At 47.2% G+C, this 14,802-nt stretch overlaps 1 protein-coding gene across 1 annotated transcript; it reads left to right on the top strand.

The window, feature by feature from the left end:
• Positions 1-1,321: 1,321 nt before the first annotated feature.
• On the top strand, positions 1,322-14,281 carry PSMC1 (proteasome 26S subunit, ATPase 1). The gene is made up of 11 exons (XM_037130218.2): positions 1,322-1,413; positions 5,785-5,838; positions 6,399-6,495; positions 8,482-8,606; positions 8,828-9,013; positions 9,169-9,297; positions 10,365-10,461; positions 11,579-11,768; positions 12,148-12,299; positions 12,881-13,035; positions 13,963-14,281. The coding sequence occupies exons 1-11, from the start codon at positions 1,411-1,413 to the stop codon at positions 14,095-14,097; spliced, it is 1,323 nt and encodes a 440-aa protein (XP_036986113.1). The 5' UTR covers positions 1,322-1,410; the 3' UTR covers positions 14,098-14,281.
• Positions 14,282-14,802: the final 521 nt, after the last annotated feature.

The raw sequence follows: 14,802 nt of genomic DNA, 5'->3' as shown, positions 1-14,802 counted from the left end.
CCCAAATGCCAGTCACGTCCCTCATCGTCCTGACGATCCAAAGCTGCCCCTCACCTTTCCTAAGGGTCCCATCAGGGTTGGCACCGCCCTGGGAAACCAACTCCACCCCTCCTTTCTAAGGCAGAAAGATTGGGTCCATGATTCGGTCAGTTCCTGTACCCCTTTGGTTAGGGAAATCCAAGAAACTGGTAAAATGTAGGTAAAACATAGGAGAGCAGGGAAGTGAAGTCTATTTACATAGTGAATCGCTAAGAGAAAGCCGGGAGGCAGGCAGAACGATGGTTTGGGCCACAAGGCACCTGGGGAGGTTGAAAGTTGCCAGAGGGAGTGTTGCAGAGGTGGCTGTCAGCTGGGTATGCAGCACTGAGAGAGTCAGCCATCGGGAGAAGAAACGTGCACGTTTCGCTCAGCTTTCAGAGGGCACCTCTTCATGCTCGTCCTTCAGAATGCAAATGTTCTTAAGTTCTGATAATTAGGCTGCATGTCTTTGAATGTGACACCTAGACATAACCTTCACCGTTCCTGGGCGTCGCCTTGCCCCTCACCCGCATCACGTCAAGTGTCCTGCAGGCGCCGGATTTGTTAGTGAAGGTCCGAGGGGCCAGGGCTTTCTAGTACAGTATTTTGCTGGTGGTGTCTTGTGTGCCTGGCGTGTGTTTATTAGTAAAATATTTTTAGCGAACTAGATGCAACGATTAAAATGCTTACATTAATCTGGAACAGAAAAAAAAAAATCCATCTCTGCAGCTCAGCAAGATGCAGCCTTTTGTGAACCCGCGGTGGAAGTTTCCAGAGAACAAGGGGATGCTTGCTATCTTCCCGAAGTCCTGGTGGGTGTGATAAATGAGGAACGGTACCAACTAGATGCAAAATGAGGACTTAAGACATTTGGCATCATCAGAAGCCACAAGTCATTCGGAAGAAAAACAAATTTAGCTAACTTGTTAGACAAAGAAATACCCTCAGTTGTGCGGGTTAATGCCAGAGATCAAATAATAACTTAAGTGTTGATGCAAAAGTGTAACTCAGCCTCACAGTTCCGAATGCCATTTCAGTTCTTGGAGCAATAAATAAGGAAAGTTCTTCCCAGTTATGGTTTTTGCACGTATTTTATATTTTCACAATTACTTAATTCTCTGACAGTTGAGACTGTTGTCTTAAGTCGTTGACGACAGTCTAATTGCTGCGATTCAGAAATTTTTTCTCAAGTAAAATATTTACAAGGTTCGCTTATTACCAGATACCATTGCGCCAACGCGCCCCACCCCTGCAGGAACCGCGGGAGCGCGCGCCGTCCGTGCGGGGTTTGGCTCCTCCCGGCCTCCGTAGCGGCCCTCGGCAGTTTCCGCTTCTGACAATCGACGGTGCGCCTGCACTTCCTGCAGCGGCGGCTCCCGCAGCCGAGTCAAAATGGTGAGTGACTAAGGGTTTTGGCTGGTGGTCGGGCTGTGACGGGGTTCGAGCGCCCCGAAACGAGGGAATGAGGTGGCTTCCCGAGGCACTCGGCCCACCCGCTTCCCCGCCGGCTGAGTCTCCTTGGGGCAAGGAGGCCCCGAGAGACGGTGTTCAAGTTTACCGCGGGCCGTGGCCGACCAGAGGGCCTTGTTCGGGGGGTCCGGGCCGGCGCAGAGGCTGCCTCAGACGGACCAGTGGGGCCCCGGGGCGAGTCAGGTCCCCCGGCTTTGCGCCTCCGCCAACCGGGGCTCTGCTGACCGGTGCGGGTTGTTTCAGTGGGAGCCGCCCCAAGTACCTGGGACGAACTCTTTTCTGTCGGAGCCTCTCAGGTGGAGGGATGGGTGACCAGAGGGAGGGATTCGTTCGAATTGAGCCGGGGAGAGCGGGGCGTTGGAAGGAGGCCTTGGAGACTGACGCTTTTAGGACCGGTGGAAATCGGAGGGAGAGGCCCTGTGGTGCATTAGTAACAGTAAAAACAGCTGGCGTTTATTCTTTAGTTCACTAAACAAGGGTTTACTGAGCACCTGCCCTTTGGAGGATGGGGCAGGCTCCGTTGTAGGCACGGAGGATGTAGGGGTTGAGCGTGATTGACGGTCTCTGCCTTCGTGAGGCTTACGTTCTAGGTAAGGCAGCCAGAAATAGAGAAGGAACGTGATGTCTGGATGAGAGAGATGGAGTGGCCGTGGCTATATGGCTGTTGTGTAGAAAAGCGTGGCACGGGGAGGGTGGCTCGCTGGAGGGGAGATTTGAACGCAGCTGAATACAGTGAGACAGAAGCGCGTATCTGAAGGAGAAGGGACTGCTTGGCCTGTGTGGTGAACGGCAAGGCCCGGCAACGTAGCCACGTAGGTGTTATAAGGACTTAGGGGGGGTTACGCTAAGGACATGTCAGGCGCTTTTCCGGCATGTTCTCTTTTTTCTCACAACAGTCCTTTGAGGTCATTCTGATCTTCACTTGGTCAGGGAGGAAAGAGAGACACCGTAGGCGGCTGTGTGAGAGCACGAGCCCCATGGGTCTTTCCTGGAGCCTTTGCTGTGCTGGACTCGGATGGCCCTGCCCTGGAGACACGCAGATCCTGGTGGCCGGTGGACGGGCGTGTGACTCCTGGCTATGTCTCTGGCGCGCTTTGTGACAACACGCGTTCCTTCTCTGGGCCTTAGTGTTCTTCTGTGTAAATTAGAGGTGATGCCAGTGCCTGTAAGAATTAAGGAGATTACAACCCGAGCATGTTCAGCACATTGCTTGGCGTGTAGTCTGGCTCGACAATGGGTGCATTTGTTCACTGAGACTGAGAAACATCAGGCATGTAGCGTGCCCCAGACCTAAAGAAGTTTGGGATCGTTCAGGAAAACATCCTTGGTGGGGCTGGACTCAAAGGCTCCTGAGAAAGTTTATCTGCAAAGCAGTTGAGCCTGCAGCCAGTTGGGCAATGGCCGAGGTGCTGAGCTAAAGTGATTGGATGTCAGTCACACCGTTAATGCTAGGGCACAGGTGATGGTTTTTAAGGAGAATTAAAGGAACGGCTATTTGTTTGAGGAGGAGAGAGTTGCATTGGTGGGGGGAGAAACTGGACGTGGGGATCTCAGTTGGGAGGCTGAGCCCAGATCAGATACGATGGCGTGCTGACTGGCGCGGGTTGTTCCAGATGACCGGAACAGAGGTCGGGCAGACGAGAGAGAGTGAGGGAGCGCGAGCACCCACAGGTGTGTGCTGGGGCAGAGCGGACTTGTTTCAGCGGCCAGATCTGTAACCAGACCGACAAAATCCTGGGCCTGGCACTTCTTACTCACCGATAGTACAATCTCGGGGAGCAGTTACTGTGAGTCTTGTAAATACTAAGTGGTTTCTGTGTGCTACTTCATTTTCGGTAACAGATAGGAGCTAGTGTCATCCACGCTTTCCAGTTAAGGACACCAAGGCTCAGGCAGGTGATCCCACTTACCGAGGTCACCTAGCCTGTTAGTGGTGGGACCAGAATTCAAACCTGGGTGCAGCTAAGGCCATAGGTTTGTTGTAGTTCCTCACCCAGAAAGTGGGAATAATGAACCCGACCTTGAAGGACTGTGGAGTCAGTGACAGTGAAGGAGAGTGTCTAGTACAGACTTGGGCACAAAGTAAGCACCCGCAAGCCTGAGCTGCCCCGGCCAACAGCAGATTTCCTAGGAGTTGTAAGTAACTGGTAAAGACCCATAATTTGGACAGTCTGTTGCAGTACAGCTGTTTCCCCAAATTTCTCAGAGCCCTTAGTTACCTTCAGGATAAACCACAGTTTTAAGAAGCCTGCATGTGGGGACATGCATGTAACTTTGACTCTTGTAGACGACTGTGATGTGGTTGTCTTGATAGAGGTGCCTGTGTAGAGGCGATTTGAGGGGTCTGAGAAGGCCCCCAATCAGGAGCGTTCACTGTTAACTTGTTTAAAATGCTCTCATTTCTGAGACATTGCTCTGTGGTAAGCATTGTCCTGTAACCGAAAGGTCTTTTAAAATCAGAAATCCCACTGAAGCCTATTATTAATGAACTTAAGTTCTTTTTTAAAGTGTATTGTAATGATTATACTATGACAGTTTTTCCAATTTCCCCCCTTTATTCCCCCTCTGTCCTGCATCCCCCAACCCTCCAGCCTCCCCCCTTAGTTCATGTCCATGGGTCATACATGTAAGTTCTTTGACCTCTCTGTTTCCTGTACCACTCTGAACCTCTCCCCATCTATTTTATGCCTACCAATTATGCTGCTTATTCCCTGTACCTTTCTACCTCCCATCTTCTCCCTCCCCCTCGCCATGAAAACCCTCCAGGTGATCTCCATTTCTCTGGTTCTATTCCTGTTCTAGTTGTTTGCTTAGTTTTTGTTTCCTTCCTTCCTTAGTTCAGTTGTTGATAGTTGTGAGTTTGTTGTCATTTTACTGTTCTTAGTTTTTTATCTTCTTCTGTTTCTTAGATAAGTCCCTTTGGCATTTCATAAAGGCTTGGTGATGATGAACTCCTTTATTAACTTGACCTTATCTGGGAAGCATTTTATCTGCCCTCCCATCCTAAATGATAGCTTTGCTGGATAGATCAATCTTGGATGTATGTCCTTGCCTTTCATGACTTGGAATACTTCTTTCCAGACCCTTGTTGCCTGTAATGTTTCTTTTGAGAAATCAGCTGAAAGTCTTATGGGAACTCCTTTGTAGGTAACTGTCTCCTTTTCTCTTGCTGTTTTTAAGATTCTTTATCTTTAATCATGGGTGATTTAATTAACAATGTGTCTTGGTGTGCGCTTCCTTGGGTCCAACTTCTTTGAGACTCTCTGGGCTTCCTGGACTTCCTTTGCTTTATTTCACTTTGGGTAGCCTCTCTGTTCCTTCCATTTGTGACCAAGCTCAATCAGTTCTGTGAGCATCCTGATTACTAGTGCTTTGAACTCTGCATCTGATAGGTTGGCTATCTCCTCATTGCTTAGCTCTTTTGCTGGAATTTTGATCCGTTCTTTCATTTGGGCCATTTTTCTTTGTCTTGGTGTGCCTGTTATGTTGGGGGCCGGGGCCTTAGTGTTCGCCCAGGAGAGACAACCCTCTTTGCCACTTCGTTGTGCTGTCGGTGTGGTGAATGCTTCTTTAACTCCTTGGTTGTCGGAGTTCATGCACTTTGATTTTCTGGCACTTCTGGTTGTTTTATTGTTTTAGATTTGTCGTTGTCTTCCTTTTGGTTGTGTGAGGAAGTGAAGGGTTTCTGCCTACACCTCCATCTTGACTGGAACTCCAATGCACTCAAGTTCTTGATACCTTAAGGTGATTCAGCTTTTCCGGTGAGGAGAGGAGAGGAGACGTACCTGAGAGCTCCAGGCTTTAGGGATGGTAGGTGTGTAACTTGCTGTTGAAAGGAGTCTCCTGGATCTTAGTAAGGAGTAAATGATTGAATAATTTAATTGTTGAAAAGGGAAAATGATTTAGCTTTCATGGCCTAATTTCACAAATACACTTTAGGTGGCCTCAGGGAGTTTTAGATGAAAGAACACGAAACTCTGTACCTTCCCCTCAAGAAGTGGGGAGGGTGTAGAATCTTGCCTCATTACGGTACACGTTAATCATTTCTGTTTGTTGATGGAGTTGTCCTTGGTTTAAGATGCAATCAGTTTCAAGTACCATTGAGCACTCACAGCTTTTCAGGGAAAAAAAAATTCTGCCAGACTAAATGCGTTCATTGACTCCAAGTACACCTTGGGTTCAGAAATGTTAAAATGAGGGGGACATTCTAGTGTCTTAGAATCTCAGGGAAATAAGAAAGATATTCAAGTGATCAATTCTGAACTTATACCTCTTCCCACCCACCCCCACCTTCAGGGTCAAAGTCAGAGTGGTGGTCATGGTCCCGGAGGTGGCAAGAAGGATGACAAGGTAAATCAAGAGCCAGAGGTATTGGTGATGTGAGCACATGTGGGGAGTGTCATCGGTCTCAGCTGGGTCCTTTGGGATTCACGAATCTTAAAATGCAAAATAAATGATGCTGTAGTTATTTAACCAGCCTGGCCTACAGCTATAGTCAGTACCTTTTACATGGTTTTAAAAAGATTATTAATGATTTTAAATGTGTAAAAGTAATTTACACATTATAGAGATGATGAAATAAACTGCTTGCAACTTTAGTGTAAAATCCTGGGATGTGAAGAACTGTCTCAAGTTATAGCAGCACAAACTTTGGGCATTTAACTCAATTCTAACCTCTCTGTTCTTTATTGAAAAAATCTATCATTGTATATTATAAAAAGAAATTGATTACATTCACATGTTAAAATTGCAGGAATGTAAAACTTCGTTTTTAAGACAGTTTTTAATAGCATCCTAAAAGATAAGAAAAATTGTATCATCTGGAAATGGACAGTAGTCCTACAGACATGAGCCTGTGTTTTAATGTGACTTGTGTGATTGTTTTCCCCCTGCTGTTCTGAAAACTCAAGGACAAGAAAAAGAAGTACGAACCTCCCGTACCAACTAGGGTGGGGAAAAAGAAGAAGAAAACCAAGGGGCCCGATGCTGCCAGCAAACTGCCACTGGGTAACCACATGGCTCTTCCTAGCTGTCTCTGATCCCCAGGGGAAGCGACTGTGCATTGTAATTAGAGGTCCACGTACAAACCGAAACAGGGGTGTGGTTGAAGCTGTAGCTCCATGGCTGTATTCTCTCTCTTAGTGGAGCGTTTCTCTAGGTAGGAATCAGAGCTATACTTTGGTTTCAACCGTCTCACTTTAAGAAGCTTTAACCAGTTCCTCAAAAGTACAGTTTTGAATTAGAAAACCCAGGCTGAGCTTGAGTAACTTGGAAGTGCATTTATATAAATATAAATATAAATAAAAATATAAATAAAAATATAAATATATATATTTATATTTATTCATATTTATTTATATATATATATATAAAACGTAGAATAAAACTCAAACTAGGTGACCTGGCCCAGCCCACGAGGCCATCTTCAGCCCCACCACACCCTCTGCTGGTCATGCCCATGGCCTTGTTCTCTTTGGCTCCTCTGCACGTTGGGCCTTGCGCCCTGCTTCAGAATATTCTTCCCCGCCCTCCCCATGGCCGCCCGCCTGCTTCCCACCCCTTTAGGCTTCAGCTCAAGTACCTTGCCCACCACTGTCTAAACAGGTCCCTTCCTGCTTAGATGAAATAATTTTTTAAATACTACTTGGTTAAGAAAGGACTCAGACAGTAAAAAATGTGCCATCAATCTACTGTAATGAATCGGTATGGTATTAAAAAGAATAAATCAGCCCTGGCTGGTGTAGCTCAGTGGATTGAGCATGCAGGCTGTGAACCAAAGGATCACCAGTTCGATTCCCAGTCAGGGCACGTGCCTGGGTTACAGGCCAGTTGCCAGTGGAGGCCTAATGAGAGGCAACCACACACTGATGTTTCTGTCTCTCTCCCTCCCTTCCCCTCTGTCTAAAAGTAAAAAATAAATAAAATCTTAAAAAAAAAAGAATAAATCAGATCACTGAAAGTTCAAAAACAAAGTCAGGTTACACGGATAATTAATATATGGTAAAGCTGATGTTTTAGTTCTGTGGAAAGAGGATAGGTTATTTAATGTAAATGGCTGGCGTCCTTTGCTATTGAAAGAAAATGATAATAGACCCCCTGCTTTTTGCCAGATGGATTATAGGTATACATCTGAAAATAAGTAATGAAAACTCAGGAATAAATTCATGAACCTTAGGGGAGGAGAGACCTTTTGAAGTCAAGAAACCCAATACCATAAGAGAAAATAGTGACAGGGTTACTTGTATAAATTTTAAAATTCCACCCTGGCTGATGTGGTTCAGTGAATTGAGCGCCAGCCTGTGAACCAAATGGCTGCCAGTTCAATTCCCAGTCAGGGCACATGCCTGGGTTGTGAGCCAGGTCCCCAGCAGGGGGCATATGAGAGGCAGCCACACATCGGTGTTTCTCTCCCTTTTTCTTCCTCCCTTCCCCTCTTTAAAAATAAATCTTTTCTTTAAAAAAGTAAAAATTCCTGTAAAATGTAAGAAGTCAAGCCAAAAGAAACAGCCCAAGAGTGTGGGGAAAAAATGTTTCTGCATGTTAACATCCCTAACGTTTCATAGTCGTATGATGGAACGTGTGTTACAGCTAGTGTGCAACAAGGTGTGCTGGCTGAACAGCACGTGTGCACATTTTTATTAGCACTGTGGGAAGTGATAAGCCAAAACAAACTGTTTTTTGGATCTGTGATTTTTTTTTTTACACACACACACACACACACACACACACACACTATTCAGTTAGTATATTCATTACACATCAGTTGTTTGGTCGTAGACCTCATCCCCATTTTTATAGGCTGGCTTGTAACTGCCAAAATCCTGACCCTTTGCATTTAGGCACCTGCTTAATTAGGGTCTCCAAACTTTGAAACTGTTCAGAGTCTGTCTAAAGTAAACGTATTTTAAGTCTTCTTTTTCTTAAGAAAAAACTGAATTAATTGCCAACTTCAAGCTTCAGGGACAATAAAACTTCATTTTTTTTAAAATACAGTGACGCCTCACACTCAGTGCCGGTTAAAATTACTGAAGTTGGAGAGAATTAAAGATTATCTTCTCATGGAGGAAGAATTCATTAGAAATCAGGAACAGATGAAGCCTTTAGAAGAAAAGCAAGAGGTAAATTGAGAAGTTACTGTAACTCATTTTTACAAATTGAATTCTGCTTAAACCTAAAACTGTCCGTGAGTGAGGGATATTCAGCAGGTGCACCTTTCGGGCTGTTTTGAATTTGAACTGCCTTTTAAAAGCACCGGCTGTTTTGTGAATCCGGCGAGCTCTCCACACCACCTGCGCTTCAGGTCTAACCTGCTTTTCCTTCTCGGCAAACGCTTCCATAGGAAGAGAGATCGAAGGTGGACGATCTGAGGGGGACCCCGATGTCCGTAGGAACCTTGGAAGAGATCATCGATGATAATCACGCCATTGTGTCTACATCTGTGGGCTCAGAACACTACGTCAGCATTCTTTCCTTTGTGGACAAGGACCTGCTGGAACCAGGCTGCTCCGTCCTGCTCAACCACAAGGTGAGTGGAGGCTCAGAAAGCTTGCTTCCCTCAGCCCCGCCCCCGTCCTGTGGAAGGAGAGCTTCCCCACACTCACCCTGTGGTCGGCGTTGCTTGGTTGTAACGAACCGTGTGATCCATGCATCCCGACAGCAAAGCGTCATGTTCCCGGTTAGGTGCATGCCGTGATAGGGGTGCTGATGGACGACACAGACCCCTTGGTCACGGTGATGAAGGTGGAAAAGGCCCCGCAGGAGACCTACGCCGACATCGGGGGGTTGGACAACCAAATCCAGGAAATCAAGGTATTTCTGGGAACCGGCACTTGGTTTTAGACCTCCGGTTTCCTGCTGCGGTCTCACTCAAGCTCTTTTGCGTGTTTTGTTTTCTTCATTGGTCAGAGCAGTAACTCAGAGCCGGCCAGTGTGGTGTTTTCTGTTTGTGACAGCTGAGTTAGGTCGTAGAGTAACAGTACTTTCTGTGTCACAGTGGAACCCCCCATTCTCGAACTTAATTTGTTGCACAAATTTGGGGAAGCAGTTTGTTCGAAAACTCAGTCTCCTTTGTCTCCTGAGAGATGCGTGGCTGATCATACAGGTGTCAGCACGACCTGGAGTCTGGTTAAGGTGACCAAGACGTCTTTTCTGTGAAAACCTTGGTCAAGAACTGAGTTGTTCAAGAACTAAGACGTGTGAGAACTGAGGTGTAGTTCTCAAAGCAGCTGCAGCGTAGTACTCCTCACATGGAATGTTTAATGGTTCCCTAGTGAATATGTGATGTTCCCCTTGTGCTGCCCTCAGCAGTGACCTGTGGGGCAGGGTGGGTGAGTGGCCCAGGCCGACAGTGGTGGGGTCTGGAACCTGGCCCCGGCCCCAGGGAAGTGACTATTCAGGATGGCTGCGGGCCAGTCCTTCACAGGTTCTTTCGTCTGTAGAGAAGGCAGAGCTGTCACAAATCTGCCTGGGTGACCTCAACAGCTGGGCAGTGGCCTGGGTGGTGACAGCAACCAGAGACTTTTTCCAGCTCTTGTCTAGAGATCAGTCTGAAAAGGGTGGATTTTAGCTTTTTAAAGATGCATTTGCTGAAGACGTGCTTGAAGGCTGTTCAGGGCTGACTTCTAACAGAGAGCACTGGAAATGGGGTGCTGATAAGGAGAGGGGCAGGTGCAGGGCGCTCCAGCAAGACAGAGGTCCTCTTGAGAATGTCCTTGCTGCTAGTGACATCAAGCACGTCTCCTCTAAGGAGAGCAAGTGAAGTTTTCGTTTATTTTTGTTGAAAGTGAGGCACACTCATGATGCCAGCCCGCGAATCCGACGGTGATTTCAGTAAGAAAGCAAGCCTCTCATGCTTACCTGATGTTTGTTTTCTGTAGGAATCTGTGGAGCTTCCTCTTACTCACCCTGAATATTACGAGGAGATGGGTATAAAGCCCCCTAAGGGGGTCATTCTCTATGGCCCACCTGGCACAGGTATGTGTGCTGTGTGTCCGAGCTCTCCAGGCACTCGGTCCCCCTCTGAACAGCAGCATTAGTGAGTTACAGTCACCTGGTGAGTGAGGGTGCCACACGTGCGTAGTTTCAAACAGGGTGCTTGGAGCAGCACTTTGGAATTTTTGAGTAAGCATCTCCTCTGGAAACACCTATTACATAGACATATATATCTGTATAAGAGATGGACTAGGAGGCCCTGACTCGCTAGCTCAGTTGCTTAGAGCGTCGTTTGGATATGCCAGGGTTGTGGGTTCAATCCCAGGTCAGGGCATACAAAAAGAAACAACCAGTGAGTGTATAAATGAGTGGGACACAAAGCAATGTTTTTCTCTCACTCAAAAAACAAAAACAAAAACCACCATGAACTGAACTTAGACTTGAAATTGTAGACTGCACTTGGTTAATGTGGTCCAAACAGTCGTGTGGATTACAGCAAGTAGACCCTCCTCCCAAAATACCTGCCTGCTCAGTGCGAAACATTTACAGTTCCCAAGACCTGCTGTATGCCAACATACTGGATATCTGTGCTATAAAACCTAATACCTTCAAATGTTTGTGAGCGATGTGAGTCTATGAAAAGTAGCTTATAAGAAAAAAACTTTGGCACATGGGAATCACTTGGGAGCTTTAAAAAATAATGATGGCTGGCCCATCCCTGAGATGATTTGGAGTGGTTGCGCATCAGAGCCGTGGTGCAGAACCACGGTTCAAAGATGCCCTGTGCCGTGCAGCTGAGGTTCCTTCTCCTGGTCTGTGGGTACTAAGTATAATATCAGTACACAAGTGCATGAAGGTGAAAATAGAGATACTGGGTTCACAGTGCCATAAATTCACCTGTGTAAGTGTGTGTCCAGGACTTAACAGTTTGTTGGTATGTAAACTGCAGAGGAGAGTTCATCTGATTGACTTAAAACCATGTACCCAAGGGGGTCTGTGCTGGGGGTCGCCTGCACCGGAGGGCCTGGGAGGACAGAATGTGCAGGCACCTGAGTGTATCCGCCCATTTGTAATGTCCATTTACGGGGGTAATGACAGTTTGTAAGTTTAAACACCACTTGAAGTTTTTCCCCCCTTTGTCTTTTTCAATCTAAAATAGGTAAAACCTTATTAGCCAAAGCAGTAGCAAACCAAACCTCGGCCACTTTCTTGAGAGTGGTTGGCTCTGAGCTTATTCAGAAGTACCTCGGCGACGGGCCCAAACTGGTCCGGGAGTTGTTTCGCGTTGCTGAAGAACACGCACCGTCCATTGTGTTTATTGATGAAATCGATGCCATTGGGACTAAAAGGTAGACCTTGTTTTAGCTGCGTTGTGTCCTTCAGAGGTGAAAACCACGTAGCTCCTCTCTGAGGACGCTCCAGCTCTGCTCTCCCCGGTCTGGGGTGGCTGTGAGTCTGGAGGTTAGTCACACAGTGACCATTTCTTGAACCTCTGCTCTGTGCCAGGGGACATAGTACCTGGAGGAGCTCAGGTTGGGGGACACCACACTTGAGACAGAGTAAGTGATACAACTGTGGGCGTGAAGACTGCTACCAAGACCGTGATGAGCTGCGTGACTGGGCTGTTGAGGATAGGACATACATACGGGTTGGGACAGGAATGCTGAGGGGTGATTGTAATTCCTTTTAGCAGATCAGTTGCATCTTCATTCCTTCTCTTTTCCAAAGATACGACTCAAATTCTGGGGGTGAAAGAGAAATTCAGCGAACGATGTTGGAACTGTTGAACCAGTTGGATGGATTTGACTCCAGAGGGGACGTGAAAGTTATCATGGCCACAAACCGAATAGAAACTTTGGATCCAGCACTTATCAGACCTGGTCAGGTTTGCTTTTGTTTCATCACGGAGAGTCTGTGTGTGTGTTAAGTGCGCTCTGGGGGATTATAAAACGATACACGTGAAGGCAGATGCTGCACTGAAATTTAGAATAACTTAAACCTGTCTCCCTAAGAGTGTAGGGAAGAGCATGGTAATGTCTGCCCAGGGTGGCTCTTTGAATTCTAATTTTACATGTTTTCTTTTCTACATACTCCCTTTTAAGCCTCAAGAACTTTTTCCTCAAAGAAATAATTCATATGATAGTTTTTCATTTCTTACATTCATTTAGCCCCAAAGCAGCAGCAGCTAATTTGCTTGCTCTTGCATCCTTTTGCACTGAACACGCCGTTCAGGAACCGTTGCTCACACTCATTTCTGAAGGTAGCAGAGAGGATTTCTTTTAAACAGATGAATCCAAACATAGAAACTTACCAACTACAAAGGTGAATGTTCACTTTTTGAGATTTGGACCTCCCTTCCCAGACGACAGTGAAACTGCGTGTGTGCGTGGCCCAGGTCTCTCCCTGAGCCGGCAGAGCCTGGGGCTGCACACGGCCGCCCCTGAACCCTTTTCACCTGCAGGCCGCATTGACAGGAAAATCGAGTTCCCCCTGCCCGACGAAAAGACCAAGAAGCGCATCTTTCAGATCCACACGAGCAGAATGACGCTGGCTGATGACGTGACGTTGGATGACCTGATCATGGCTAAAGATGACCTCTCGGGTGCCGACATCAAGGTGAGAGCCTGGGCCCACCGTACCTCTTGGTTCATCACACCCGGGCCTTCCCAGATGACCAGACTAGTGCGAGGCCTGGCAGCACCGAGCGTGGACGCACCGTGGTTAGCTGGGGACGGGACGGCAGACCCGGGGCTTTCCGTGCAGCGCCTGCGCTGGACTGCATGTCCTCGGCGTCTGTTGAGCTAAGTAGTGTCTCCTCCACTTAAAACAAAAATTTAATTTTGCACTGACTTTTTTTACTTTGAAAATTTTTAAGCCTTCAGAAAAGCTGCAAGAATAGTAAACAGCTATTCACCCATCTTTCAGTTTACGAAATGTTAGCATTTTACCCATTTGCTTTATCTTTCTTTTCTGCCTGAACCATTTGACGTGGCCTGTGGCCATGACCAAACAGATACCTCAGTGCCAGGACTGGGTTTTTATACATCATGTTGCATGGGCTCTGTTTTCACTTTTTGGCAAGTAATTATTGAAAAGATACATATAATAAAGTGAATAGTAGACTGAGACGGACAGTATTTAACCAGAATAGGTGTCCTCCTGTAACCGTAGGTAAATGAAGTAGATACACACTCTGTTACCTCCTATAACTGTAGGTAAATGAAGCAGATACACACTCTGTTACCTCCAAATTCCCGGGCATGATTTCATCTGTTTCTTGGAAACATTACTCCCTTTGACAGAAACGGAGCTGCCAGGCCACACGACTGGCTGGCCCCTGAGCCAGTACAGGACCGTGGGGCCTTACCTCGTGGCCAGTCCTCCTCCTCGATCACTCTGGTCTAAGCCAGCTCAGAGAGAAAATTACTAGGGTGCTTAACACATTATTTAAAATCTGGAGTGTCGTACCTTATTACAAAGTAGCTCTCTGAATTGTTAGAATAAACAAGTATTGCACTTCTGAATATACTGTTGTTTCTACAGGCAATCTGTACAGAAGCTGGTCTGATGGCCTTGAGAGAACGCAGAATGAAAGTAACAAATGAAGACTTCAAAAAATCTAAAGAAAATGTTCTCTATAAAAAACAGGAAGGCACCCCCGAGGGGCTTTATCTCTAGCAGACTAGTTACCTTTAAGAAGATGGTTGGCGAAGCCCAACCCCTTGGAGGGAGGCGGCTGGGGAAGGTGCCCACCCCAGCTGATCCCCCAGCAACACGTGCTGTGCACTGTGCACCTCCCGGAGCACCTGTGTGGGAGCCTGTGGTCCAGCGCCCCGTTCCCAATAAAATGAGCTCTTTCTCATCCTGCGTGTGGGGTCTCACTCAGCACCTGTGGGCAGCCTGGGTGTCAGGGACGCTTCCAGGTGATCACAGAAGTGCAGACTTCAGTGCCTGCTGCCCCCATGTCATGCCCCCAGAGCTGGGTGGCGCCATTCACCAGCATCTGATGGGCAAGAAGTGGTAACCACACACCGGCCGTCTCTGGTAATACTTTAGCAACAAAGGCCGAGTTCACGGGGCTGGGAACTCAGAGGAAATGGAGCTTTTCTTTCTGGAAGGGCTGTGGGTTCTGGGGCAGGAAAGAAGTACTGGTGCCACGAGACTGGGGTTTCCTGCCAGAAATCTCAGAAGGTCAGGGGTGAACAATCTCTTACCACGCCTTCCTTTGTCCCCAGTTGGGTTCACAAACCTCACCCTTCTCCAGAGCCTCTGAAAGTGCCAGATCTTCTCCCCCTTTTAATTCTTGCATTTGCCTGAGTTCAGGCTTGAAGCCATTAAGCAGGGCAGCGCTGTCTGCGTGGCTGGCCAGCTTCCTGTGGGCTC

The sequence above is a fragment of the Artibeus jamaicensis genome, unplaced genomic scaffold (genome assembly GCF_021234435.1).
Source record: "Artibeus jamaicensis isolate MK-2021 breed Jamaican fruit bat unplaced genomic scaffold, CSHL_Jam_final contig_444, whole genome shotgun sequence".
Classification (NCBI taxonomy): Eukaryota; Metazoa; Chordata; class Mammalia; order Chiroptera; family Phyllostomidae; genus Artibeus; species Artibeus jamaicensis.
Note: the sequence above shows the minus strand (reverse complement) of the source record. Positions and strands in the feature narration are given on the sequence as shown.